The sequence below is a fragment of the Pongo abelii genome, chromosome 21 (assembly GCF_028885655.2).
Source record: "Pongo abelii isolate AG06213 chromosome 21, NHGRI_mPonAbe1-v2.0_pri, whole genome shotgun sequence".
Taxonomy (NCBI): domain Eukaryota; kingdom Metazoa; phylum Chordata; class Mammalia; order Primates; family Hominidae; genus Pongo; species Pongo abelii.
This window is the reverse complement of record NC_072006.2, coordinates 11,923,227-11,943,457: the sequence shown is the minus strand read 5'-3', so window position 1 is coordinate 11,943,457 and position 20,231 is coordinate 11,923,227. Positions and strand designations below refer to the sequence as shown.

Genomic DNA, 20,231 nt, shown 5'->3' with positions numbered 1-20,231 from the left:
CCTCCCTGGGCTTTGTGTTCCTTACCACAAGCCTGTAGACAGTGAGTGAGAGAGGCTGGGAAGTGGTGCAGGTAGAGGAAGGAGAAGGAGACTGGGGGCTGGAGCTGCAACCGTAGTTAACATTAGTAGTTCTAGGAGACAGTACATTTCAGGGAATGATAAAACAACTTACTCTTAAACTCTGTGTTTATAAAGCATAACTTGCAACATCTATGTAAGACATAAAAGCCTGGACCTCCTTCTGGCTACTTGGTCTTTCCCCTTTTCTTTCTATACTCTCATTTACTTTTCTTTTTGCAACCTGTTTGAATGTGTTTGAGAACCCCCAAATTGGGGTATTCCTACACTATACTTATTTACCCTTTTGTTTAGCAGCTATAAACCCACAAGGCAGAATCTTTAGTTTACTATCCTTGCACTGTTCATAGTCAATGATTTTTGTTTCAGAATAGTTGCCACTCTATTTTTCTATCACCAGATGCCAAAATTAGACAACCACAAGAACATCATGCAGGAAAGACTCAGACCTTAATCTAATATTTTGGAAAAAGGCAGTCATCATTAGCAGTTTTTTGTCATTTTTAAAAAAATTATGAGATTTTTGTGCTTTATTTCTTTTCCTAGAATGAGTTTATTATTGACAACATCCCCAGCGTTTAACCTTGATGACAAGATAGGGAAAAGATATAGGAAACTTGGTCTTCTTTAGTTTTTCTGCTATTTTCTGTTGGTCTTCATGGGCAGGGCAGATGGTTACAACTACCAGATAGAGACAATTGGCTACCTGGGTCCTTATAATAGATAATGAAGGGGAAATAGGCAACCCTTTTGGTGATAATAGATAATATTTTGAAGAGAAAGACAAATGATTAGAATCACCAGTGCCTGATCTCTTCTTTTTATTACCCAATTAGTCCCATTTTATATTTTAAAAGTGTCACTGTACACTTCAAGAATCAGCATTTCAGAGATCATATGTGTTAGAATGGGAAAAGCTCAGGCCAGTGATGCTAAATAGTTTCTCTGACCAAACAGGGACTTTTGAGTTCTACTGTGCCTCAGTTCTCTTTCCCAGCCCAAGTCTTTTAAATATCTCTTTCATTCTGCCCCCAGTTTATATGTTTCTGAGTAATCTTGGAGCAACGCCTTTAATCATGGAAGAAACGTAGCCAATGGGACTTTTAAGAAAATACATAACTAAAAGGAAAACAATTGGCCATAAATGGCAAGGTTATGGCATAGGGTTGAAGTGTAGGGAAGATCAATGTCACGGTGCACCAGAGTGATCTTTGTCTACTGGTGCCCACCTTGGGTTCAGGGCAAGATCCTTGTCCGTATGGCTGCCCAAGGGTATCCCCAGGCAATGAATTGGTATAGCCAAGGCCAAGGTTGTTATCACATAGAGTAGAGAGCTTCTCCCTTAGGTCTTGGTGCCAGCTTCTATGACAGATCCTTTAAGAATACTTGGCCTTGGCTGGCAGCACAGGCAGCTTAATTGTTACTGCAAAAGTAAAGTTAAAGTGGCCTCCCAGAGCAGAAAGTCCTCTTTAGGGAAGGTGGGAACTCTTGAGAAGTTAAAGAAAAAATTGCCTGTGGCCTGTCATTTGGCGATCTGCTGAGAGACTGTTTTATCTGAATTCCTAATTGAAGCCCAAATTAAACCCAGGGAAATGCTCACATGAAAAGCCCCACAAGAATGAGTTTTCAGATTCTATCAGCTCAAAAGAAATCTCCTGTGAAAATCCTTAACTCAGACATCTGACACGCTTTTCATCAGCTGGTCCCTGAGAGTCCTGAGAAAGAGGTTACGCTGCCTTCAGTGTACAGAGAGCAACTTGTCTGAGTTATTGCATACTTTGCTTCTTAGTGATTCGTGTAACAGAAATCAGAATCTACCCAATTGGATGAGTGTGTAGGTATGGGGGATGGTGGAAAATATGATTACTAAAGGTCCTATTCTGAAAGGCAAGAAGTGGGAACACTGGGAGAGAAGCCACTTTGTTGCTAAGATGATACGTTTGATTGGGGGAAAGTTGAATTTGAGCCATGACAGGGAGTAGAAAATGGGACCTGGAGTCCAAGAGTAAGGTAAAGATTGAAGATTTAAAAAATGGGGATGATGAACATCAAGTAGGCAGCTGAGACATGAAGGCAAATTAGATCAGTGCTAGAAAATATAGGATAAAAAGAAAGGCTGAGATAGTCTCATGGCCACAGTCATGCATGGATACTGAGAAGTCCACTGCCTGCTGTGAGCTGCTCACTAACTGGCTCTCTCATTCTTTCTGTTCACAACGTGGGGCATGGCAACCTCCTCTGGGCATGTGGATTCACCAATAGAAACCTTCCATAAAATGGCTTATTAAACTGCTTGTTGTCTTCCCATCCATCACAGGCTGAAACATGTTCCCAGGCAACCCGAAGTCCTCACCCAATAATAACTCAGGAGAAGATAGCCAGTAAAAGAGTGGTATCTCAATTTCCTCTTCCTCCAGTCATACAAAGGGGACTGTGATTATTTATTATGCAGAGATAGAGGAGCAGAGAGTCCCTGGTACGACTCTGCAAAGCATTCATTTGCCCTATCATAGTACATTAAGTGCCTTTACTTCAAAATCCCCTGCCAGCCCCTCCATACCCCCTTGGTGGGCTCAGCTGTGGCAGCAGAGATTGGGAGGCAGGTTTCTGGGGAAAACTCACCCTGGGGTCTCTCTCCAGCTGCTGCTTGTGGTGTAGGCTGCGTCTTCTCTTGGCCTTTGCAAGGCCATTGTGATAAAAGTGGTACAGACCTTCAGCAAAGGGAAGCTGTGGAGAGTCAAGCAGACACAGGCATAGTTAGCTTCTGGGGTTGGCCCAGGGACAGGGACACCAAAGCTGGGGCTGCTTGCAGGGGCTCCATGGGGTAGGGAAGTATGCAAGGAAACCACTGGCAACTCTCCTGTAAGACCTGGTCCTCTATTTGCCTATCAATGTCCTCCTTCCCTTCTCCTTGCCTTTGTTCATGTGGTGTCCACTCTCCTCCTGCTCCCCAAATACCTTCTATTCTTTCCCCCATTTTTTAACTTTCTGCACATCCTTTGATTCCCTTTCCTTTTCCATGGAGACTTGCCTTTACATTCACACCCGCATCAGATTCTCCTTGCCTTCCTTGGTCTAGTGTGCATACTCCAGGTATCACTTGGTTGCTCCAGAATTATGCTGTGATGTTTTGTAGTCATGTCTTCATAGCTGTCTGTGACAGACCTTCAACTGTCTGTCTGTGTCTTGGGCTTTTTCTGTGACCCCTTGGTGCCTTTTATCAGGCTGAGCACAGTGTGAACATCTAAATTTAGTAAATACCAGTTGGATGGCAGGTCTGGTTTCCCTCTACCTTCCTATCTCAAGGATCCTTGAAATCAGGTCAGAACCAGTCAGAGAAGTCATAGTAATGAGAGTTTGTCTTTGGCACAGGGCCGTAAGAGTCTTGGAGAACCTAAATAGGCCAGTCATTCATTCCATGATTCAAGGTAACTTGGTGGGAAGAGCTTTGACCTGGGAGTTTGGAGGCCTGGATGTGGCTCAGGTCTTTTACCATCAGTATGATTGTGGGCAAGTGGTTTCCTCTCTGGGCATCTTTTCCCCTTCTGTATAAATACAGGGACTTGAAGTTCCCAGATCTCTCCTTTTTCTCCACATGTCTTCACGTTGATGAAGACATGCTGTTTGCAGTTCTTAACCTGATTAATTAATTTAATTGAATGCTTACAAATTATAGACAAATAATGTAAATATGTACTTTTTTTTGGAAATAGGACACATGATTTCATCGATTCTCAAAAGAGTCCCTAAATCAAAAAGCATTCCACTACTCACAGTATTTGCTTTTGAAAGTTTTGGTGTGTGTGTTGCCATCCAGTGTTTGGAAGAAAAGGGAAGCAGATGTGGTTGATTTGATAGAAAAGTTTTCTAACATAGGTGGGGCCAATTTGAGATTTTTAGATCACATAGAACCCCAGTGTGGCTCAAATATTTCTTAAAGAATATTTATTATTATTATTTTATTTTTAATATAAAGGAAATATAGAGTAAATTTAGAAAACCGAAAAACACAAATAACAAAGTAAAAATTCTTCATGTTTTCTTTTTTGGCAGTATTGGAGTTAGGTTACCTTTTTGTTTTCTTCCTCTAGGCCTACCTACTTGTAAGAGCAAATGATTATTTCCTTAATAGTCAAATGAGTGAGTTTTAGATCTTCTTTGCTTAAACACACACACGCACACGCACACACACACACACACACACACTACATATTATGCAAAGTGGTTCTTCTCTTGTCACTCAGATGCTATCACAGACTTCCACTTACTACCTCCTTTTTTCAAACTTTTATTTTGGGTTTGGGGGTACATGTGAAGGCTTGTTACACAGGTAAACAGGTGTCATGGGGTTTATGGTACATATTACTTCATCACCCAGACTACTTTCTTCTTTTGAATGGCTGCATATTATTCCATTACATGGGATATACCATGACTTATTTAGCCTTTCCATTATTGATGCGTATTAAGATGCTTCCATTTTTTTTTTTTACATTCAAAGATAATGCTGTGTGTTGGGGTGGGGGAACTTCAGGTATGATAGAATAAGAAACTTCAAAAATCTACCGTTACAGAAAAGCAAATAGAACTCTGAAAAAAATTGCCAAATCAACTTATTCAGAACACAGGAAATTAACAAGAGGTTTGTGGCAACCCGAAGGGTGTTTATTCAACAAAAAAGTTGAATCTCAGTGATAATGGCAAACTCTGTGCTGTTTTAGATTGCCCTATGACCATCGTCTTCTTCATAGCTCTGCAGCATCTTTGAACACTAACATCCTCACAATCACAGCAGCTTTGAAAACCAGTAGCCAAATAGATAGTAGAGGGTGCAGACTGGGTTTGAGTTATTTAAAAAGCTCCATCCCTAAATAATTGCCTGGAAGCTATCTGGAAAAGTTCCATTTATAGGATTTATTGTTATTTGATCTGTCCCAGGGTTTGCTCAGTTGGAAAAGCCCTACTCCCCAGGGAATTTGTCAAAAATAATCAGTGGCAAATTTTTAAGGTTGCAATTTCCTGAAGTAGCAATATGAACTGGGGCAAATAAAAGGCTGGACAAAAACCTTTGTAAAAGAATCTAGGGAATAAGATGTCCATAGAAGGCTTTACAAAGCTCTAATATATTCCTGGACACTTAGAAGGCCATACACATGGGCAGAGCTGTACACACAACCAGGAAATATCTAAGAAGGCCCTAAGTGCTCACCTTTAGTTGACTTGATGTCTCTTTAAAAACAGGAGGTGAAGGCCATAGCAGAGTTTCAAACTGCCTGCTTGAGAGTTGAGGATATGTCCCAATATACACAACAGAGCCCCTCAGCAAAGGGTAAAAACAAAAACAAAGCCTTATTGATTCAAGGTCTTTAAGAAAACCTCTGTCCTGTCATTGGCTAACTATTAAGTTAACCAAGCAGATTCAATAGCACATTATAGAAATTACAGACTTTACAGAATTAGTCCAGAAAGACATTAAATAAACAAATAGCAATAAACATATGTGTGCATGTGTCTTTAGAGTAGAATGATTTATAATCCTTTGGGTATATACCCAGTAATGGGAGTGCTGGGTCAAAAGGTATTTCTGGTTCTAGATCCTTGAGGAATCACCACACCATCTTCCACAATGGTTGAACTAATTTACACTCCCACCAACAGTGTAAAAGCATTCCTATTTCTCCACATCCTCTCCAGCATCTGTTATTTCCTGGCTTTTTAATGATCACCATTCTCACTGGCGTGAGATGGTATCTCATTGTGGTTTTGATTTGCACTTCCCTAATGACCAGTGATGGTGTGGTTTTTTTCATATGTTTGTTGGCTGCATAAGTATCTTCTTTTGAGAAGTGTCTGTTCATATCCTTTGCCCACTCTTTGATGTTTTTTTTTCTTGTAAATTTATTTAAGTTCCACAATAGCAAAGACTTGGAACCAACTCAAATGCCCATCAATGATAGACTGGATAAAGAAAATGTGGCATATATACACCATGGAATACTATGCAGCCATAAAAAAGGATGAGTTCATGTCCTTTGCAGGGACATGGATGAAGCAGGAAACCATCATTCTCAGTCAACTAACACAGGAACAAAAAGCCAAGCACTGCATGTTTTTACACATAAGTGGGAATTGAACAATGAGAACACATGGAAACAGAAAGGGGAACATCACACACTGGGGCCGGTGGGGTTGCGGAGCTAGGGGAGGGATAGCATTAGGAGAAATACCTAATGTAGATGACGGGTTGATGGGTGCAGCAAACCACCATGGCACGTGTATACCTATGTAACAAACCTCCACGTTCTGCACATGTATCCCAGAACTTAAAGTGTATTTAAAAAAAGAAAAAAGAAAAAAAAAAAAAACGGGGGTGGGGGTGAGGGAAAACAACTAGCAATAGTAAAAACAACAAAACCTAGAAACAACAACAAACAACCTGGGGAGAGGTAACTCTGGTTTCCAAACTGTCATATTATAGTATTTAAAATGTCAAATTTTCAAGAAAAATTGTGAGACACAAAAAGAAATAAGAACATATGCTCCACACATAGAGGAAAAAATAATAAAAACTCTATGAGGAAGCCCAGATGTTGGACTTATTAGACAAAGACTAAACTACATAACTATAAATATTCACATTATATTATATATAGATATAACTATACCCAGACGTATGTTCAAAGAAACCATATCTAAAGAACTAAAGGAAAGCGTGAGAATGGTGAATCATCAAATAAAGAATATCAATAAAGAGATAAAAATAATAAGAAGAAAGAACCAAACAGAAATTCTGGAGCTAAAAAGTACAGTAACAGAATTTAAAAGTTTACCAGAGAGCCTCAATAGCAGTAAAGAGATTGAATTAGTAATTTTAAAACTTTCTGCAAAATAAATACTGATTAATTCTACTAATCCTGATTAATTCTACTAATGTTTAAATAAATAATTCCAGTCCTTCAGAAACTCTTCCAAAAAATGGAAGAGGAAGAATCACTTCCCAACTCATTCATTGACGCCTGTGTCACCCTGACATGAAGAAAAGACAGAGATATCACAAGAAAAGAAAACTACAGACTGTGATCCCTTACAAATATGGCAATAAAATGCTCATCAAAATAGTAGCAAACTGAATCCAGTCACATATAAAAAGGATTTTCATCATAACCAAGTAGGATTTACCCCAGGAATGCAAAGTTGTTTTAACATCTGAAAATCAATTACTGTAATAACTATATCAATAGAATAAATAACAAAAACCACATGAACATCCCAATGCAGAAAAACATGTGACAAAATACAACATTCTTTTATAATAACTATGTTTTAAAAAATTAGGAATGAAGGCTGGATGCAGTGGCTCACGCCTGTAATCCCAGCACTTTGGGAGGCTGAGGCGGGCAGATATCAAGGTCAGGAGATCAAGACCTTCCTGGCTAACATGGTGAAACCTCGTCTCTACTAAAAATACAAAAAAATTAGCTGGGCGTGGTGGCGGGCTCCTGTAGTCCCAGCTACTAAGGAGGCTGAGGCAGGAGAATGGCATGAACCCGGGAGGCAGAGCTTGCAGTAAGCCGAGATTGTGCCACTGCACTCCAGCCTGGATGACAGAGCGAGACTCCGTCTAAAAAAAAAAAAAAAAAAAAAAAAAAATTAGGAATGAAAGGGAACTTTCTCAATCTGATAAATCTATCTATGAAAAACCCACAGCTAACACCATACTTAATGGTGAAGGCTGAATGCTTTTCTTAAGATCAGAACAAGACAAAGTTATCTGCTCTTGCCACTTCTATTCAAGAGTGTACTGGAGATTTTAGCTAATGCCATCAGGCAAGATAAAGAAATAAAGACATCAAGATTGGAAAGAAAGAAGAAAAACTATCTCTATTTGCAGAAGACGTATCTTGTACATAGAAATTTATAATGAATCCAGAAAAATTATTAGAATTGACAAAAGAGTCAGCAAGGTTGCAGAATATAAGATTAACATGCAAAATCAATTATATTTCTATACACAAGCAATGAACAATCCAAGCATAAAGTTAAGAATACAAATTGATTTAAAATAATATCAAATAAGTAAAATACTGGGGAATAAATTTAACAAAAGAAGTGCAAGGTGTATACACTGAAAAGTACAAAACATCACTGAAAGAAATTAAAGATCTAAATAAATGGAAAAGCATCTCATGTTCACAAATTTTTTAAAATGGCAGTGCTCCCTAACTTATCTGTAAATTCTATACAATTACTTTCAAAATCTCAGCTGTTATTTTTGCTTATCCTAAAGTTCAAATGTAAACTCAAAAGACCAAGAATAGCCAAAATAATCTTAATAAAGAAGAACAAAGTTGGAAGACTCACATTTTTCAATTTCAACGCTTCTTCAAAGCTAAAGTAATCAAAGTAGTATGGTACTGGCATAGGAGAGACATATAGTAGTTTAATGGAATAAAACTGAATCCAAAAATAATTTATGATAATCAACTTATGGTCAATTGATTTTCAACATAGATGCTAGAACAATTCAATGAGAATGAATAGTCTGTTCAAGCAGTTTTGTGCTTGGACAATTAGATATTCACATGAAAAAAATGAATTTGGAGTCCTATCTCATACCACATGCAAAATTTAACTCAAAATGATTTGTAGTCCCAAATGTAAGAGCTAATATTATACAACTCTTAGGATAAAACATATAAATAAATCTTCATGGCTTTAGGTTAGGCAATGCTTTCTTAGATACAACACCAAAAGTATAAAAACATAAATTGTACTTCATTAAAATTAAGAATGTTTGTACTTCAAAAGAAATAATGAAGGAAATGAAAAGACAACCCACAGATTGGAGAAAAATTTTGAAAATCATATCTCTGATAAGGATCTTGCACAGGAATGTTTTAAAAATGTTTACAATTCAACAATAAATTCAAGAAATCCAATTAAAAAATGTGCAAATTCGAGGAATCATTTCTTCAAAGAAGAAATAAAAATGGCCTGCAAACATACAGAAAGATGTTCAACCTTATTAGACATCAGAGAATGCAAGTTAAAACCATGAGATATCACTTTACACACACTAGAATGGGTAAAATCAACCCCTGCCCAACTGCACCCAAACCAGCAAGTGTTGACCTGGATAGGGAGGAATTTGAACCCTCATACACTGTTGGTGGGATAGTAAAATGGTACAGCCTATTTGGAAAGCTCTTTGGCAGTTACTTAAAATGTTAAACATATAGACTTATCATATGACCCAGCAATTCCATGTACGGGTGCATATAAGAGAAATGAAAACATACCTCTACACAAATTCTTGTATACAAATGTTCATAGCAACATTATTCATGATAGCGAAAAACTAGAAACAACCCACATTTCTATCAATTGATAAAACAGTAAACAAAATGATATATATGTACAATGGAATATTATTTCTAAATGGAAAGGAATTAAGCAATAACACATGGTAAAAACACGGATGAACCTTGAAAACTTAATGCTAAGTTAAAGAAGGCAGATAGCAAGGTCATATATTGTATCACTTCCTTTATATGAAATGTCCAGAATAGACAAATCTATAGAGCTGGAAATTAGATTAGTGGTTGCCTGGGGCTGAGAGGGAACAGAAATGAAGAGTGATTGTTAATGGTCCAGGATTTATTTTAAGGGTGGTAAAAATATTCTAAAATTAGATATTGGTAATGATTGCACAACTTTGCAACTATACTAAAGATCATTGAATTGCAAATTTTTAGAGGATAAATTTTATGGCATGTGGCATGTGAACTATATCTTAATCAATTTGCTATTAAAAATGCTATAATGAACAGCTTTGTGATTATCACTGTTTGTATAGATGAGAGTTTTCCTGTAGGATATATCCTAGGAATTCAATCTCTAAGTCATAGATTATGAACATTTATCATTTTGATAGATACTTCAGAAAAGTTTCCCTATAAGGTTGTATATTCCAAGATTCACCGAAAAGTAAATAAGAATAAAAATATCCATTTTCCCATTCTCTAAGTAACACTGGATTGGTATTTATTAATGATATTTTAACTGTAGCCAATTTATAGGCAAAATGTGTCATCTTATTTGAATATTTTTAATTGTTTTGAAAGTTTGAGCATCTTATCATATGTTTATTGACATTTTAGTTTCTTCTCTTTTGTGCATTTTTCTATTGCGTATTTTTGTGTTCCTTGTCATAAGCCAGGCACTGTGTTTGGTGCTGGAGAGACAAAGGTAATGATGATATGGTCTCAGCCTACAAATAGCTCACAATTCACAGGGAAGGAAGATTTGCACACAGCAATCTATTAATAGTACTCTGTGGTGGAGTGGTTTAAGAAAATGAGTTCTGAAGCCAGATTGCCTTGGTTTAAATTCTTGCTCTTCCTCGTAACGGCGATATGACCTTTGGCAAGTTAGTTAACCCTTGTGGGCCTCAGGTTTTTTACTTATAAAATGTTTTTGTTATGGGAATTAAGTGAGATAATGCATGAAAAGTGCTTGGAATAATATGTTGCACTGAAGCATAACTTACTCTTTTTATTGTTAGAATAGAATGTGCTGTAGCAGAGTTATTGACAAGCTGCTGTGGGAACCCAAAGGAGAGATTATTTCAATCAGAGGGATACTTGGGGAATGTTTCTTAGACTTTTTGGAGAAAGGGAAGGGCATTCAGCTTAAGAGACTCTTTTCCACTTTTGTTAAAAATTATATTTTTCTAGTGTTTTAATTTTGAAGAGAGTGGCTGTTTAAAGCCACAGCTTTTTTTTTTTTTTTAACACTCCTCATATCAAGAAATGAGGTCCATGATTCCAGCCCTTGTATCTGGGGAACATGATGACTTTAATTACGAGTATGGTGGAAGTGATGCCATGTGACTTCTGAATCTAAGTCATAAGAGGCCATTTGACTTGTGCCTTGTTCCCTGGAACACACTTGCTCTTAAAGTCCTGACCTACAATTTAAGAAGTCCACCTCCTCTCAGGCTGCCATGTTATGAGGAAGCCCAGACAACATTGAGAAGCATATGTAGTGCTTTGCCTGACAATCCTGGAAGAGCACAGCTTTTAAGTCATCCGATTTATGGTGTTAAATACACACATTAAGAAGCTTTCAGATGATTTCAACTCCAGCCATACCAGTCATCCTCTAGCTGTTGAGTCTTCCCAACTGAGCATCCACACATCGTGGACCACAGACAAGCCATTTCCACTGTGCCCTGCATGGATTACAAATTCCCACATTCATGAGTATAATAAAATTGCTGTTTTATACCACCAAATTTTGGGTTGGTTTGTTACTCAGCAATGGACTACAGAAACAAGTAGCTAGCTGAAAAAAAAGTTTTATTTCTTCAGCTTTCATGGCTGTGTTAACATAAAACTCTACAATAATATTGGTTCTGTCTGCAACTGATGACACCGTCTTGGAGCAGCTCAGATAAAGTCTCCCAAGGGACATCCCTGGCACAGCGGGACAGGCCTGGACTCAGAGCAGCAGATACTGGATGATCTTCAAGGCATAGCCAACTTAAGCAGGGGTCTTTTCTGTGAATAAAAATTTTTTAGAACATTGTAGCTTTTGTGATTTAGTTCCTGTTCATTAAAAACAATATTCCTCATGGCAAATTTAACATAAATATTTCGTGTGATAATTCCAGGCTCAATGGTTCTTAAATGTTTTCTCTACTTAACCCTGGTGATATACTCTGGATAATATTAAGATTTAATAAAATAAAAAAAGTGAGGGGAGAGGAAGAAAATGTATGGGTGCTGTATTTGCTTTCCAAAAACTTTCTACTTTGAACACTATCAGGTAGTATGAACTTGACCTTTTGTTTCTTGTTGCAGGAAGCATTATGGATCTGATAATTTTTTTTTTAATTTTAATTTTTTGGAGTCTCACTCTTTTGCCCAGGCTGGAGGGCAGTGGTGTGATCTTGGCTCACTGCAACCTCCGCCTCTTGGATTCAAGCAATTCTCCTGCCTGAGCCTCCCAAGTAGTTGGGATTACAGGCACCTATTTCCACACCTGGCTAATTTTTGTATTTTTAGTGGAGATCAGGTTTTGTTGTTTTGGGCAGGCTGAGCTTGAACTCCTGACCCCAAGTGATCTGCCCGCCTTGACTTCCTACAGTGCTGGGATTACAGGTGTGAGCCACTGCGTCTGGCCTAGAACTTAGAATTTTCAACACTAGAAAGAAAATTTGGAGTTGTTAAGTGCCAGTGGGTATCAGAGGAACATATCTTACCATGATTCTGGCTTGTTTTAGTGTTTTTTTTTTTTAAATAAGAAATTAAATGTAAACTGAGGTGCAGGGAAAACTCTTCCTTACAGTGGAATTCCCATTAATAAATGTAGAAGAAATGATGGACATTGAATATCATCATTCAGAAAATGTCATAGTAATAGTAATTGTGGCCGGCAAACATCTCCAATAGGTGCTAAAATTAATAGGTGAGATACAATAATAAACAATGGGAAATGTATCTTTATAGTGGAGAAACCTGGCAGAGACCACTTTACCCAAGCGATCTAAGTTAACTTCACCAGTGATGAGTCATGCTATGATGCACTAAGAAGGGCACATCGTTCATGTCATTTTCTCGCCAAAAATACATAACGTGTATTCAGTCAGGTAGAACCATCAGACAAACTCATAACTGGCCAGTACTCTTTAAAGTCATCATGTTCATGAACGACAAAGAAGAGCTGCAGAACTTTTCCAAATTAGAGGAAACTAAGGAGACATAACTATTAAATATAATCATATTTTGGATTGAATCCTGGATCAGAAAAAAGGACACTAGTGGGACAACTGGAACATTTTGAATATGGCCTGTAGCTAATAGTATTATGTCAATGTTTATTTCCTGCCTTTGGTAATTTTGCTATGTTTACCTAAGACGTTAATTTTGGGGAAGCTGAATAAAGAAGGGTATATGGAAACTCTGCTTTTTTTTAAAGTAATGTTTTTATTGTGATAAATATATATAACATCAACTTTTCAATTTTAATGATTTTTAACTGAATAGTTCAGTGATATTAAGTACACTCACATTGTGCAACTATCACTATTATCCATTACCAGAACTTTTTAATCATCTCAAACTGAAACTCTGTACCTACTACACAGTAACTCTCCAGTCCCCACTCCCCAGCCCTGGAATCCACCTTTCTACTTTCTGTCTTTATGAATTTGATTTCTCGAATTAGGTTATATAAGTGGAATCATATAGTATTTGACTGTTCGTGCCTGGCTTATTTTACTTAAGCACAATGTCTTCAAGGTTCATCATGTTGTGGCATGTGTCAGAATTTCCTTCCTTTTTAAGGTTAAATATTCCACCCTGTATACCACATTTTGTTTATCCATTCATCTGTTGATGGACACTTGATTTGCTTCCACCTTTTGGCTATTGTGAGTAATGCTGCCACGAACATAGGTGTACCTGTGTGCTATTTATGCAACATTTTTAAAGTCTAAATTATTTCCAAGATGCAAGTTAAAAATGTAAAAATATTTTAAAATTTAAATTTGAGTGACCTCAGAAGGGTCATGTATTTCCTAGTTTCAAATCAGAACCCACCTACCCCTCCACTTCCTATGGTCACACACTAAGCTCCCTTTCCATAGTTTTGTTACCTTAGGCAACTGAGTTGCATACCTGGCTTGGTCTAGCTGCCTCATTTTTTAAGAGAAGACACTGTGGCTCAGGGGGTGCCAGGGCCTGACCAGATGAATGGGAGCTCTCTGCAGAAATCCCAGCTCTCCTGAGTGTAAATCCAGCATCCTTCCTACCACACTGCTTGTGTTGTGGTCCTACTCTACGTCCCAGCCCCTTTGTAACCAGGACTAGGAATCCATGAGATTTTGGGCTGGAATTCCTGATGGAGATGAGTGGGACTCAAGGACAGCCAGGCTGATGGGTGACATCCCCACTGCTGTGATCTTGGGACCCATGATTCTGGATTCTTTGGGATTCTTTCTTGGCTATGAAAGAAAATGGAGCTAATTGGTCTCATAAAGCTAAAATTTGAACCTCTGATGAGCTTACTCTTATGCAATAAACAGGTAAATTGACTGATCATGAACCTAACAAAAGACTAACCTGTAGGCATTGGTTATTTTTCTGGGCCTTTTTTGTCTCTTGCTTTTGGAGTGCAGACCCAAGATCCACTGTCTTCTGAGCATCTGAGAAGCAGCTGCTTAAGAGCTTTGTGCAAGCATAAGCTCCACCGCAGGGAGAGAAAGACAGATGCTATGTGACTTACAGTAGTATAAGGTACTTGCTGCCCACACAGACCTCAAGGATGTAAGGCTGATCGATGCATTCCTGAGATTCTTAAGTAGACTGCAAATCTTGCAAATAGCAAAGACATATTGAACACAGTGGTAGATTCCCAAACATTCACCTGAGTGTCCTAGTAAGAAGCCTCTCATGGTATTTAGTATGTTTTGAAATGTTCTCTTCATTGAAACACACACACACACACACACACACACACCCTTTTTTATATCATCACTTTGTTCTCTTAAGGCAAAATATGCATGGTTCCAGAAGGAAGGAGAAAAAGAAGTGAAAGAAGAACTCGCAGCAAATTGTCAGCTTGAAGATTCAGGCTCGGTGACAGTATAATAATGCTGCTAAGTCAGACTTGCAGAGCTTTTAGAAATTCTCATTATGCCACAAAAATGTATGGATCTCAGCAACACTTCTCATTGTCTTCTTTCTTTTCCTGTTACTTCCTTTTCCCACTGAAAACTATGGCTCCAAGTTATAGCACCTCTCTGAACCCACACACTCCATTTTCCCAGCAGTAGGGAACTCCAGGGAACTGGCAACCAATTGTGAACAGATAAAAAGAAGTGTTAAATTCTCATGGAGCCTATTTCCTGCTTCTTTTAAACACTAGAGTTCTCTTCCCTTAGGGAATCTGTAGATGCTCCAGAGGGTCTGTGACCTTGGCATGGCCTCCATTCCAAATTTTGTGCATCTGTGCATTCGCTTGTTCTCAGGAGAGTCTACTGCTTATTACAGATTCTCAAATGGATTCAGAAACCTCAGAACAGTTAAGACTTCCCGGATCAGACTCTTCGCTTTACCTTTGGCTGCTTTCTTTGTGTTTGTCCACCGTGCTGGTTTTCATGGTCCTCAGTCAGGCTTAGTCGGGATCTAGTTTGGTAGAATACTGGACATCATTTGCTATATAGGATTTTTATAATTTTATTTGTAAGAGGGACTGCTGTCAAGAGGTTTAAGAAACAAAAACTGGCAGATGAAACAATCATCAAGGATTGAAAACTGGCTCAGCTGATAATTACTTGTCCATTTCATTTGGGGACCTGAATTTTATCAACAGGGATAAGCTCTGCATTTTACTGACTTTCTCAGAGACCGTTCTTTATTTCCTTCAATTGCATGCAATCTCTTATAGGCAGAACATGATGCCCAGCAGTAGGGATGGGAGAGAAAGGGAAGCTCATTTGAATTTAGGTCTGGGGTAGACTGCTGGAGGATGAGAGACCATGTGGAGAAGAACTGATATGCTCTTTTTCCCATTCATTTTTCACTCTTCCTAACATTTCTTTCTCCTTCCAAGTCAAGTAGGAAATGGGTTTTGCACATTACTGATATCTGCCCAGAGATGATTACTGATTTCCCTGGATTGTGTGCAACATAAACTGATCTCAGTGAGAATTCTGAAGGCACCTAATAGACAGGCCTGAGTTTCAACTTCAGAGCAAAGGGAGAGAGAAGAACAACTTCCAGTGTGATTTTATTTCTTAATTATCAACAACATAAGAGTGACTGTGTCTAATCTAAAACACAAATTTCCACAAGTATCTATTTCCATCACTAAAGAGAAACCACTTTTTTTTTTCAAGCAGAATTATTTATCATCAGTGAAACCACAGCTGCTGTCCCAGGCAAGATGTGATAGTCTGATTAACAGCCTAGGACCACTAGGGGACAGACCACACTCTTCAGGTCCACTTCGTACCACATCCCCCATGGAATGCGTTGGACCCAACTAACTTCCATAGCACAGAGTAGAGGGACCATTCATTCAGGCATTTTCTCGAGGATATCCTGCATTTACTATTCCACTGTTAAACCAGGAACATGGAACCTCTCTTGGTTCATACTTTTACATTCTCCTTTTTAAGTTTGTGACTTACAATCTCCTTTTTAATTTTGTGACTTACTATTGAAGACTGATTGTGAGTAATTACTGTAATTTCTCTGATCATCTGCTTTGTTGTTTTCTCACTGTCAACCTCTGACTGAATATGCCCAGTTAATTCTAATAGAGCTGCTCCAACCCACAGCCAAGTGGATTGTACACACTTTATAGTAAGGAAATGCTTCTTGCTTATAGGAAGAGCCATCCACTAGGCTGGTTTTGAATACAGTACTAGGGAGCAGAAGAATCTTAAATGAAAAAGAAAATTGAGGTACTGACATGTTGCCTAAATATTCATCTTTCAAAATTATCTTGGTATGCTGGAAAGAATTATCTCTCAGAACACAGTCCTCAGAATGCCTGGATTGCAAGCTCTATGGGGACACCACCTGTTTTGCTCATGTCCTAGGTGCAGAGTATTATGTCATAGATACCTGTTGAGTAAATTAAAAAGATCAGGAGGTTCTAGATTCTAGAAAGATTTACTAAGTAGTTGTGTTATTCAGTGTGGATGACTAAGGTTATGGAGTTCTTTGGGCATTGGTAAGACATTTAATATATTGGGGGTCAAGCAGGCCGTCTAACTAAGCGAATCAGGTAAAAGACAATAGAAAGTGGTGAGGATTGTGGTAAACTGGAGGGTGCATGCTCCTTCACAAGTCAAACAGATTGAAAGCATTGTGATGCCCAAACTCAGTTTGTGATCCAACGAGTGATGCACGTTGCACTTGTTAGCTTTGAGCTGTCTAGGACTCTACTAAGCACAAGACAGAAGGCACATCATAAGAGATATGGAATGAAAAGAAACTCATGAGATTGAACATGAGGTAAAAATACTCTCAGGTATTCTAGCAAAAAAAAAAAAAAATCCTATCAATTACAGATGAGGCTAGCATTCTCTGTTACTTTGGTCTGTAGTCAGGTCCAAGCTCTTTGGAGCAGCCATAGAAGACAAGAGAAGAAGTTAACTACTCCCAAACATCAGCTTTGGGGTCAGAGTTATTTCTAAATAAAGGAGAAAAAGGGGTGAAAAGTAGATGTCTAAGCTAGAAAATTACATGCTAGTATCTTCACAGGCAAGACATCCTTTTTTATTTTTATTTTATTATTATTATACTTTAAGTTTTAGGGTACCTGTGTACAATGTGCAGGTTAGTTACATATGTATAAAAAAGCTGGAATAACCCACAAGAATGCTGCATTTGGCAAGGTCAGTATAAAATGTAATTTGTTAGTGAAACTTTATTGGTACCCTATTAAATTCCACATAGATAACAAGGCTAGAGGAAAGGAACTTGTGTTTGATATCTGTCTGCTTGAAAAAGTAATTTCCATTTTGTCAAATTAAAGCAGGTGCACTTCATAGAATCTCAGCATATTTACACTGGAGATGACCTCCACGAGTATCTAGCACTTATGTCTCACTTTACAGAGACTCTGAGGGTGAGAATGTAATCATCTGAGCTCCTCTTAGGGAGGAAACTGTCTCTATTTGGGATAATTCTGTGATGGTTGGTGGGTACCTGAAGTCATGAGTGCCTAGAGAGCAAGGAGATCTGACCTGCTCTGCCTGGGAAGAATCTGCCCACACCCATGAGAGGAGGAGATACTAAAGAAACCAAGGGGCAGATAAAAGAAGGTGGGGAGGATCTGGCAAGAAATGTGAGGCTGGGCAGGAAGAGGCCACTGCCCGTGCCCAGTGATGAGGGGATGAAATGACTCCTCAAGGAAAGTGCTTACTTTAAAGTTCTTTGTGTCTGCAACATAAATCCCCTCCTGGCGCCTGTGACATCTTCAGGAAGATACATTCTAGTCACAGATGCCTTGGGTGAATGGTAAGAGTTTTTTGGTGAAGGGAAATCAAGGGAGTTGGCTGAATTTCACACTTGAGTCACCATTGTGAAGAATGATTGTTTGAGTAGGAAGTTTATTAACTGGAAAGTTTTGGTAGAAGTAGAAAACTGTATCCAGAAGTAAAATGAAAATCTAGCTCCACTCCCAGAATTTATAGGAATATTGGGAAGAGTTAAGACTTCTACAGGGCACATTATGGGGATTTGAGTGGGTCTTATCTATATCTCAAGGGTCCAGGTATTTCTAGTTGACACCTGGATTACATAGATGAGAAAAATGAGGTTCAAAAAGTTGAATGATGTGGATATGGTCACACTGCTCTACAGTGGCAGAGCTGGGACAGAAACCCATTGTTGGTGACAAAGTTTAATCCAGCTCAATTTCATAGAGGGAGAGACCTCAGTGTTAGTTTTGCATCAACGTACACATTTTTTCTTTTAGCAGTAATTTTTTACTTTTGAAATAATTTCAGACTTATAGACAAGTTGCAAGAATAGTGAAAATAACTCATATAGCCATGTCACCCAGAGTCCCCAATTGTTAACATTTTACTGCATTTAAAAAATTATTTTCCCACATATATGTATTACTTTGGTGAATCATTTGAGAATAAGTTGTAGATGGTGTGTGTGTGTTTTCTAAGAACAAGGCACTATAAGTATCAACATCAGAAAGTTAACTCTAATATGATATCATTTTCTGATTTACAGACATCGTTGATATGTTGCCAACTGTCTTAATAATATCCTTTATAGCAAAAAAATAAAAAATCTGGCCCAAAGTTAAATCCAAGATCACATGTTGCATGTGGTTGTCATTTCTTTTTTTAATTTGGAAGAGTTTCTTAGTCTATCTGTCTTTCTTTTATGACATTTATACTTTTGAAGAGTACAGGCCAGTTATTTTGCAGACTGTCTCTCAATTGGGATCATCTGCTTTCTCATCATTAGATTGAAGTGATGCATCATGGCAGGGGCATTACACACATCGTGGTGTGTGCTTCTTGATGCACTGTTCACAGTCTTAAATGCAGCTACCTCAACTTCAGAGTAACTGCTCTGGTCTCACCTACCTAATAGTGACTTACAAACTGAGCACAAGACATAATTGTGGGTACATTCAGTGCTATTTACTCACATGTTTCTGAGCATCCAAGTGTGAGAATGCCAAATAACTAAAAAAACACAACTTATTTCGGTGGACTCCTATTGCTATAATTATCAAAACAAGGCCAGGTATGGTGGCCTGTAATTCCAGCACTTTGGGAGGCTGAGACAGGAGGATCATTTGAGCCCAGGAGTTCGAGACCAGCCTGGGCAACATTGCCAGGCCTTGTCTTTAGAAAAAATAAAAACCTAGTCAGATATGGTGGTGTGTGCCTGTAGTCTTAGCTACTTGGGAGGCTGAGGTGAGAGGATCACTAGAGCCCAGGAGTTGGAGGCTGCTGTGAACTATGATCATACCACTGTACTCCAGCCTGGGTGACAGAGTGAGACCCTGTCTCTAATACAACAAAAAATTACCCAAACAAGAAGCAACTCATTGGAAATGAAATATAGAGTACATGACTTTTATTTATTTATTTTTATTATTCCTTTTTAAAAATTTTTCAGGGGGGGCATGGCTGGGCTATAGAGAAAAAAATGAGAATGAGGAGCTGGACATTTTGAGTAAATCCAATGACTCATAAACTATAAAGGGCTATAATAATCAAAACTACTGAACAAGAAGCCATTCCATTCCCAGAGGTAGAGTGGCATATGGATGCACAGAAAATCATATGCTGTCCCATAAAACTCACCAATGAGAAACAGTGCAAGACAATTTCACACAGAAGGCAAACAAGCCACATTATTTAGATGAATAAAGTAAATATGATTTCACTAGAGAAGTAGACAGCTTGACAGCTCCTTAAACAGATGCTTTTCATGCAGTGGAGGAGCCTAAATTATTTATGTGTGACTTCAGCTCCTCTCTCAACAGCACAAAGCCTGTGGAGTGAGGACATCATGTCTTTGAGTAACCAGATGTGACAAAAGATCTCATTCAGCCTCAACTTATTAGGGTATGTCACCAGGTTAGCATGGTCTGAGAAT

At 38.3% G+C, this 20,231-nt stretch overlaps 1 protein-coding gene across 1 annotated transcript in view; it reads right to left on the bottom strand.

Annotated features, from left to right (window-relative positions):
• The window catches only part of PCSK2 (proprotein convertase subtilisin/kexin type 2), a 269,668-nt gene that overhangs the window by 234,076 nt on the left and 15,361 nt on the right, over positions 1-20,231 (bottom strand). Inside the window, 1 exon segment of the mRNA NM_001131407.1 lies at positions 2,701-2,805. Within this exon segment, the coding sequence (NP_001124879.1) occupies positions 2,701-2,805 (105 nt within the window).